General features: G+C 41.3%; 2 protein-coding genes across 2 annotated transcripts in view; one reads left to right on the top strand and one right to left on the bottom strand.

Annotated features, from left to right (window-relative positions):
- Positions 1-3,963, top strand: part of atxn7 (ataxin 7) — a 17,121-nt gene extending 13,158 nt beyond the window's left edge. Inside the window, exon 9 of the mRNA XM_008291435.1 lies at positions 954-3,963. Within this exon, the coding sequence (XP_008289657.1) occupies positions 954-971 (18 nt within the window). The 3' untranslated portion in view covers positions 972-3,963. The remainder of the gene's footprint in view (positions 1-953) is intronic.
- A 244-nt stretch (positions 3,964-4,207) lies between these two features.
- psmd6 (proteasome 26S subunit, non-ATPase 6) lies at positions 4,208-8,647 on the bottom strand. Its single transcript, XM_008291436.1, has 8 exons — positions 8,393-8,647; positions 7,374-7,579; positions 6,319-6,464; positions 5,991-6,210; positions 5,733-5,841; positions 5,428-5,596; positions 4,510-4,587; positions 4,208-4,419 (listed from the first exon to the last, which is right to left on the bottom strand). The coding sequence occupies exons 1-8, from the start codon at positions 8,535-8,537 to the stop codon at positions 4,323-4,325; spliced, it is 1,170 nt and encodes a 389-aa protein (XP_008289658.1). The 5' UTR covers positions 8,538-8,647; the 3' UTR covers positions 4,208-4,322.
- Positions 8,648-9,166: the final 519 nt, after the last annotated feature.

Below are 9,166 nucleotides of genomic sequence, written 5' to 3'. Positions count from 1 at the left end.
GAATTTTTTTTACATATTGAAAAGAACTTAAACATTTAACTGACAAGCGTAATCACAAGCTAGCTGGACAAACATGGATGAAAGTGACCTTTTTGTAGCATTTGATAATGGATGTTAAAGTAGAATGAGATAAGACACAGCTCGGATGTGAAATTATGTAACTGCTACTTTATGAGCAGTAAAATAAAAATAACCTGACAGCTGTGATGGCGTTCAGGACTCAACGTGAAGATGGCTGCTTTGTAACAAATAGTTTAACTCTATGTGTGACAGCTCACCTGTCCAATAGCGTGTCTTGCCCTTAAATCCTGACCGATCCTGTCTCCATGCTAGGGCTAATTTATCATTTTAAGTAATGAAGTAACCACTGCTCCACTTGTAAAAATGCTACAACTTCCACACTTAGGAGAGGCTTACATGAACCCTGCTGCTGTCGTCCAGTGCTGCAGATTTTTAACAGGCTTAGAGGAAGGACCCGTACAACCAGCTGGAAGCAACAAGCTGAACTTTCGCCTCTGTTAGTATTTTTCCAAAATCTAGATTAGTAAACGAGGAGGCTATTTTGTGATTTTGACACTCAACATGTCTTTTGCACTCTGTGATGTTTGTGGACCAATACTGGTAGAGACATGTGGAAAACGTCTTCCTTGTGTCCCATGCGTACACCTATCTGGTAATGCAACAGCATGCAGGTCCGCCTGGGTTGAAAGTGTTGTGAAAATGTTATTATTGCGACTTTTGCTGAAAAGCTGCCCATTCAGACACGAAGCCAACACGTTTACACGCTGTGAGATTTATGGAAAGAAGTGCGTGTCTAAAAGGGGCTTCCCATTTTTGGTGACAGTGTTATTTTTGATGAATTATTGCTGCTAATAATTCAACTGCAGAACTCAGGAACAGGTTACTTAACAACCATTTTAACTTTTTTTTTTTTTCCCCTCCTCTCTCCCCAGCCAAAGGCTCGTCCCTGACAGCGGTGTCCGGCTTCAGTGTATGAAACTGGCAGGCGGGCGGGGAAAAGTCCGGAGCGGTCCGCGTACTGCTCTGGACTGCACGAGGCCTTCTAAAATCAAACCCACATACTCAGCTTCCCACAATCCTCAGGGTGGAGATGATCTGGACTGCCCAGTGAAGTAGATGTGGTCCTTACTATTTCTCCCAAAGCCATGTGTGTGGGGGTGGGGGGTGGTGGGTGGGTGGTGGGAGGGCAGGGGCACTGAACGGGGACAGCGTGGAGCACCAGGGGTCTAAATGAGCGAGCCAAGGATCCCCCCCTCCCACGCAAGTGTTGTCCCAGTAATCTGAGAGGTCTTCCTGTCTGTTCGGAGGTAGGAGCAACTAATTGCAACAGCCATGGGTCTCTTGTCCTGTGGTAAAAAGAGCTCATTGGGTTCAGGTTAAGGGCTGCTGCAACAAGCCGTCGTGACGCTGAGCAACTGGGGAGACAACAAGCCGATCTCTTCCGCGTTTGTTAAAGAATGAGTGTGTGAATGTGCGCGTGTGTACAAGTGTTTTTTTTCATGTCAGATTCTGCTGGACTACTGGAATTTCCAACTTAATTACACCCCCAGCGCCTGATCTCAGAAGCCTTTGCAAGGAGAGCAGGAGGAGGAGCAAACCGATACTTGCAACACCTTAAAACAACACACAATCACTTTGTTGTTTCACTTTTTTTTCCGTCAGTCTTGACTCTCTCTGGTGACACGTCGAGTAACTCGGGGTTACACGCTGTAGCCTGAGACAAGCCCGTAGGGATGATCTGGTCAATTCTTTTATTACCCGGAAATATTATGCAAGTGTTACCTTTTTATGATTTCTTATGAGCTTTTTACACTGAACTACAAAGAGTCTTTGTAGACTTGGTGAAGATGGTTGTGCTTTTAAATGTGAAAAGGACACCTGATGTGCCCATTCGATTGAATCTTTTGACAGAGAGATAGCTTGGTCTTGAGAACACCTGTTAATTTTCTGAATCTTTTCATTGTGCAAAAATGATAGCCACAGTAGACCTACCCCCAACTGTGAACAGCACTAAATAACTACTTTCTCCACAGGCACTGCTTTAGTTGTCCACAAAGCTAGCCAAAAGCTGCTATCAGCTTTGCCAACTACTAGTTTTTTTTTGTTTGTTTGTTTTTAAAAGGTAAAAGATGGGCAGTCCTGCTCATGAAGCGGTGACCGTGCATTGTGGATATGAAGAAAATCTGTGCAAGCTGTATTGTTATAGCCACAACTTACCTACTTTTAACCCAATACAGCTGTGTGAAATCCACAGCTGCATGTGGGCAGATGTGAATTGTAATGTTTTCTTTTTCCTGCATCGGGAATCAGGTATGGTACGTCTTAACTGGAGCAAACTTGCACGTCACCTGTCTTCTGTGGGTATGATTGTCCCTCCTGTGTGTAACCACTACCCAAGCGCTGGATGTTCAAGTTTCAATGCCTCACCGTAACACTATGTTGTTGTGTGTTAAGAGATTTGTCACAGTAGCCAGGCATTATACTCTATTCCTTTTGTCAAAGCGGAGTCTTAAATCAGGCAATACTTGCCCATCTGGTTGGGATGTTTGCTTATTAGCGGTCTCGGGTCGAGTTTTATGGTGCGAGATTCATGGAGATGGCTTCACGGGACATATTCGAAACTTTTGGCAACACCTGTTGATTTATGGAACCTCCACTGATGTCAGATAGTGTGGAAAGGTAGAGGAGGCAATTTAAAAAAAAAGAAAAAAAGAATCTTAATTTAGCTTTTGTTTCCTTGTAGCCTATGTATCAAAACAAGTATTGAAGTATCCCTATTTGAGAATACATATTTTGTTAACAAATTGTACATAGTAAAATATGTATTTTTGCACAGGCAATTTTTCGTACACGCTGAATTTTTGGTACAATTTTGAAAATTATTATTTATTTAGTAAAAAAGGAAAAAGGAAAAAAAAAAAAAAGTCAAGAGAACATGACTATTTGAAGTGGTTCACTGCCAAGTCTATATAATGCAATACGCCTATATGTAAAAGCTGAAGCATCTCATGAATCATGTACTGAGATCCTTTAAGGAAGTGTTGCCACTGTAGCATGTGTCTGAATGACAGAGGATACCTTTATTCACCTAAGGTCTCAATCACATGTGCTTTTACAAGACATTTTATGTTGCCTATGAATCAACACGACAAAAAAGAAAAAAAACAAAAAAAATAATTTTACTCTGTGACCCAGTTAGCCTGTGATTTTGAAATGTCATGCAGGCTTCAAGCTGTGCCCGTCGTCAAACCAGTTTCCATGGACTCTTCAGTCGTACGCTTTGTAGACCTTAACCACATTTCACGATTGAAACACTTATGTTCTTTTATAAAGGCTGAAGGGACTTAAGCAATCATTGCAAGAAAGAGGAACACTTCAAACAGTCCAACTGCTTGCATCGTCGTTGCCAAACAAGTAATTTGAATCACAGCTTTTAAAGAATGAGTTTAGCAGCTTTTAAAAGAAATATCAAAATAAGAAAGTGCCTGAATTTGTTTCACCCTGACTGTTTGAGGACAGTATTCTTTGGGTTGTTTTACCTTACTTGAATGTTCAAAGTATTTAGGAGTTTAGTTTTAAATCTGCCTATGAACCCGAAATGTGGTAAAACCTGAGCTCGTCAGCTGCCCAGTATGAAACACTTAAATGTTGTTGTTTTTTTTTTCCTCGAACTTTCCAGACAAGACGTTGAAATATTGTTAGCCTCAGTGTGTGGCTTTGGCCTCCTCTGGTTTACTGGGATTTTTATGTAGAAACTTCAAGTGTTTTTGTTTACCCTTCAAACTCCACTGACATCTTGACTTTGTTTCCAGTACATGGGAACATTACGAGGATGTTTTCTTTATTAGTACCATAGACTTGGAATGTGAAAGTGAGAGAGAATACAGCTCGTGTCTGGGAAGAAAAAAAAAAAAACAAATCCACCATTCATACGATGTAAAAGCGTGTATAGATTTTTTTTTTTTTGTATACATTATCAGAATCATTTTCAGCTGGACTTATGTATTGGCTGCTATGTAATTCATGAACAAAACATAGGTTAGAATTAATATTTAAAGAAAAGATTGTATAGTATATTTGTTTTGTAACAAGTTTCTGTAAATAAAATAATTTATACTGCTATTTATATGAAACGCTGTGTCTGGCTCTTTCCTAAAAGTACAAAATAACAACCTTGAGACATCGATTGTCAACAGTTAAACAGGTTTTTATTATATACACAATATAAGAGTCACTTTGTCAAACAAAAGACAGGTTTGAGTATACCAAGAAGAGTAATGCAAGGGTGGCCTAACATGTCATTACATGTTAATAACTCTCGACAACTTCTGGACTCTGTTGAGCAGCAAGTCGCCCTTCTTGATGGTTTCCTGGTATTGCCAGTTTTTGCTATCAGGTCTGCAAAGAAGAACACAAGATTTAGAATTCTGTGTCTGGTTATGAAGGAATCTGACCCAAGAATCGAGGTTTTAATAAAAGTAGCATTACCTATTGGTTTCCACAATCTCGTTCACTTTATCAATTTTACAATGCAGACGGCCAGCAGCTATGAATCGGGACAGTTCCCTGTGAAAAGGAAACAAGATTAGGTTAGCCGAAACAAATATCACTGCTTGGAAAGGGTAACCATTTTGACAACTGCACTTACTCACTGTCTTGTAAAGAGTTACATGAGAAAATTGACACCACCCTCTGCAGCCAGCAGCAGGTTGGCTTCACTTAAAATAAAATGTGGAGGTGGAGTGGTGGGGAGTACATCTAGCCTGGCTCTGACCAGAGGCAACTAAATCTGCCAATAAGCACATATCTAGACAAGGAGTAAAGTAGAAAGCACAGTGCAAGTGTACAGGGAATGATGTGCTATTTCCTGGTCAGGAACAGGATCTCCTACAGTCTGTCCTGGTTATCTGGTAACCTCATGGCAGCAATTCTATGTTTCAAGAACCACTGCAAGACCCAGCTGATGGCTTCATGTTCACGTTACAGGCATGAATGGAGTACATTTTAACTTAAGGGAATAAGAGTATTTCTTCAAAGTTTCCATGAAGCTTTAAGTGGACACTGTTCACAGTGAATCAATGCTATGACCCACACACCACTTCTTAAGCTTATTGGTTCCGATTCACTGAGCTTCTGTCAGTTTATCTCTTCATAGCACCTTCAACCAAATTTGGCCTTTTACTCAAGTTAATGTCCTGATGCTTGAAAATTGGTGATCTAGATCAAAAAAAAGCTTTTCTGACTGTGTTACCAATTCACAGAAACCTGCAAAATCCTAGGAGCACCAGAGAGAACTGCAGCTACAATTTCTGTAGTTTTGTCTTGGTTCCACCGGTATTGAAAAACAATGATCAGAATTGCAGACAAGACGGACACAGCATATAAATGTGGTGGATTGAAACTCACTGGTCAATGAACTCTGTGCTGACACCGAAGGCCTCGGCCATGTAGCCAAGAGTGAGGGATCGGTAGGACTCTAGCAGCTGGCTGTAGGCCTGGATCCTCATCTCCCTCACATAGTAGCGATAGTGTGGGGCGAAGAGCCAGTCCTTCTTCATCTCCTGCTCCACCATGGCTGTGACACAAAGTTTCACATTCGTTATTGAAGTGTCAACATAGAGTAGCACAGAGACTACATAATGATCCTCAATAAAAATTTAGGAAGTTAAGATTTTTTTTCATTGAAATAATAAAAGGAAAGGCCTCCTCACCCAAAGACTGGAAGAAGACAGAGTAACGGCACTCGTAGAGCGAGAAAAGATACTGGCGGACAGAAGGCAGACTGTGCAGCACCTCCAAGATTTCTGCTCCCTTTATTACCTACAGAGAAACATATGGAAGATGAATTAAACTTTATCGATCCCTCACCTGGGAAATTTACATTAACCGGCACTTACACAGCCAATTTACACACGTGTTTCGAAAAATGTGTGATAGAATCTTTTGTGCACATGCTCCTCGTCTCCTACCTTTTCGCGGAGGTCAGGCCTTTTGAGGGCGATCATGCAGACGTAGACGGTGTAAGTCACAAAGGTCTTGTAGTCCATGAGCTCATAGGAGGTAAACGTGGAGACTGTGTCGAGGAAAAGCTCAGCAGCTTGTTTGAAATCTCTGATGGCCACGCAGTACAGGCCCTGGTAAACCTTCAGACGATTCCTCCTGTCCCAGTCTCCTCCCTCCTCAATAAGGCTGTGGAGAAAAAAAAAGCACAGACAGATGAGTATTGAACAGATTACGGAGACTAATGAAGGAGATTCCGCAACAACAACAACAAGAAAAAGATAGCAGGATCTTTACCTCTTGGCTTTCTCCGAGTTGCGTGTGATGAGGTCGCTATCCATGTAGAAGAGGCCGATCCTCAGCAGGTAGAAGACAATGTCTAGTCTGTGACCCAGAGCCACTGTCTTGTCATAGGTCTTTCTGAAGGCTGTCAGGGCGCCCTCCTGTGGACACATAAGAAAAGAGGCAGGCAAAGTCAATCAATCTGCTACTCCTCAGATGAGTTGACATCAAACCTGAATGGTCAACTTTGGTCATTTCATGTAACAACAACTGCAAAAGATAAAACATAATATACAGAGTCATTTAGATTACTTTTAACTTTAACTTCTACTGCTGCTTTAGAAGGAAACTGCCAACAACGATATTATATCTAATCACTTAGTAATCAGACCAAAATAACCATGACTTATTATCTGTCATCCAAAACACCGAGTGTAGTTCAGAGTGCCACTTGTATAATAAAAATCAGGCAAGCATGATTTAGAGGGCTTTACACAGTAGTGTTTAGAGAACAGAAAAAAACATTAGCGAAAGTTTCCGTGAAAAGTGCAACATCACAACTAGACTTGACGCAATCGTGGTTCATTTTCCTAGTTGGTGCTGCCACATTTCACTTCATGCTTAACAAAATATACTGTTTAGAACTGTGAGACAGGGCTGAATGAATTGGGAAAAATATGAAATTGCATTTTTTTTTTCCAAACAAATATTTCAATTTGAGCAGTAATATCATTTTCAATGTCAAGTTTCAGTTTAATATTTACTGTGTACCTGGTTTAAAACGTGATGAAAGCATCACTGAATGAAATATCATCAGAAGAGTGATTTTCATGCAAGAAGGACAACTTAAATTTGTACAACCACTGACACACAGTTCAAATACTTGGTTAGACTTGATGCAAAATGTTAAGATGTAGCTGTTAAATAATGAGTGGCATGCATGCTTCAAGCACAGAGTATACATTGATCAATGCTAATGAACTGCAGCTTTTGCAATTAAACTGCGCTATTTCAAATCGCAATTATGATGTGAAATTTAACAGTCATTTAACCCTGTTGCGGGCTCATACCTTGTCTCCAATTCTGATGAGATATTCAGCTTTGGCCATCATGGCGTCTCGGATCTCGCTCTCTCCCAGGTTCTTCTCTGCGTCCTCCAGCACATCATCCAGGCGCTTCAGCTCCTCCTCGTTGGCCTTCTTCATCTTACTCAGCAGGTCACTGTCCAGCTGCCACTTCAGCTCCTTACACAGACCCTCATAATAAGGCGCCATATCTGAAGCAGAGAGAAACCGCTGGATTACATACCTGCACTCACATCTAACCAACAAAGTCATACTTATGACAATCATCAGGATCCGTTTCACTGCCAAGTGTGTTTTTACATATGTGGCATTTGACTTGCTGTTTCGGTGCATAACAGAAAACAAAATTTAATAAAGACAATAATGAAATGCAAATCCAATAAGAAGCAAGTGTAGCAGGTTAAAGCCTAAATAAAGTAATACAGATATTTACTATGTTACTTACACTTATATACAAATACAAGAGCAGAAAGTACATTTATATTTCGTGTTTATATTGTACTTCATATTAATACTTGTGTTTATATTTTTATTATGTGTTTTATACTTTGCTAGTTCTTTAAAGGCTTTTGAATAGGAGCATTTGTAACAGAAAGCAATTTCCCCTCGAGGATTAATAAAGTATTTCTGATCCCGATTCTAAACTTCTGCTGATGATTGTATCTTTAGTATAATACTAAAGCAACGTCTACTTCTGCTTTCACTTATTGTAACTTACATGAAGTGGGCCTTGCTAATATCAGAAATCTAATTCGCGCATGTTTGCTGAATTCACCAAACAGCCCATTTGAGCTAGTTAGCTAGTTGACGTTTGCTAATAGCGTTAGCTAGCAAGCTAATGCCTGTTATGAATGTTAAATGTACATAACTTTATCCATTTTATGAGCATTTACGTGACAAGTATACACTCAGAGTATTACTCGTGTAGTCACCTACATACAAAACGCATGTTTCAAACAAAAAGTCTACTCGGGCTAACGTTACGAAGTGAAATGCTAACTCACTGTTAGCTTTGATTGCGTCCATGAGCTCCGTCTTCACTTTTACGTCCTGTCGGTGTCCGTCCATGGTGAGCAGAAACTTCAGCTGTGCTATCCTCAGGTCGGGGTTCTTGGGCAGACCCTCTTCCTCCAGATTCTCCAGCGGCATTTTGAGGCAAAAAAATATAAAAGCAAATACACAAACTGAGGGCTTTCTTTGTGCAGACTCTGTCGGCTACTCGCCGTTACCAGCTAGTCAACGATGACTACGGAAAACACTGGACGCTGTTGTTTCCGCCGAGTCGACTGTCAGTCAGCGGAGACGTTTAACCAGCACCACGTGACTACCGCCCTCTGCTGGCCAGGAGGAGGAACAACACCGCCGCTCAGTGTGAGGCAGATGCTACTTTCTGTCCATGTACATATTAGAGATGCGCCGATCCGATACTGGGTATCGGTATCGGGCCGATACTGGACGAAATTACGGTATCGGATGATTTACTTCACAGTGGTAACTGGCCGATCCGATACCGCCACACACACACAATCCTGCCTTCCGACACATCCACGTGTTCGTCTGCTCATTGGCTACAAGTGTACAGCGTCAGAGAGTGTCTGCAACCCGACTGGTCGAATCTACAAGGGTGGAACTTGTGCGTACCGGGTTGACTGTCTGAGACACTCCATTGGCTCTTCAGGCTGTCACTCACCCCCAAAGCCCTCCTATTGGCCAAACTAGGTGTCAATCAAAAGCTGAGCCGTCGAGCTGCCTGTAGCGCTTTCAGCGCGATCTGAAAT

Source organism: Stegastes partitus, unplaced genomic scaffold (assembly GCF_000690725.1).
Source record: "Stegastes partitus isolate 25-593 unplaced genomic scaffold, Stegastes_partitus-1.0.2 Scaffold743, whole genome shotgun sequence".
In the NCBI taxonomy this organism is placed as follows: Eukaryota; Metazoa; Chordata; class Actinopteri; family Pomacentridae; genus Stegastes; species Stegastes partitus.
This window is presented reverse-complemented; position numbering and strand designations above follow the sequence as displayed.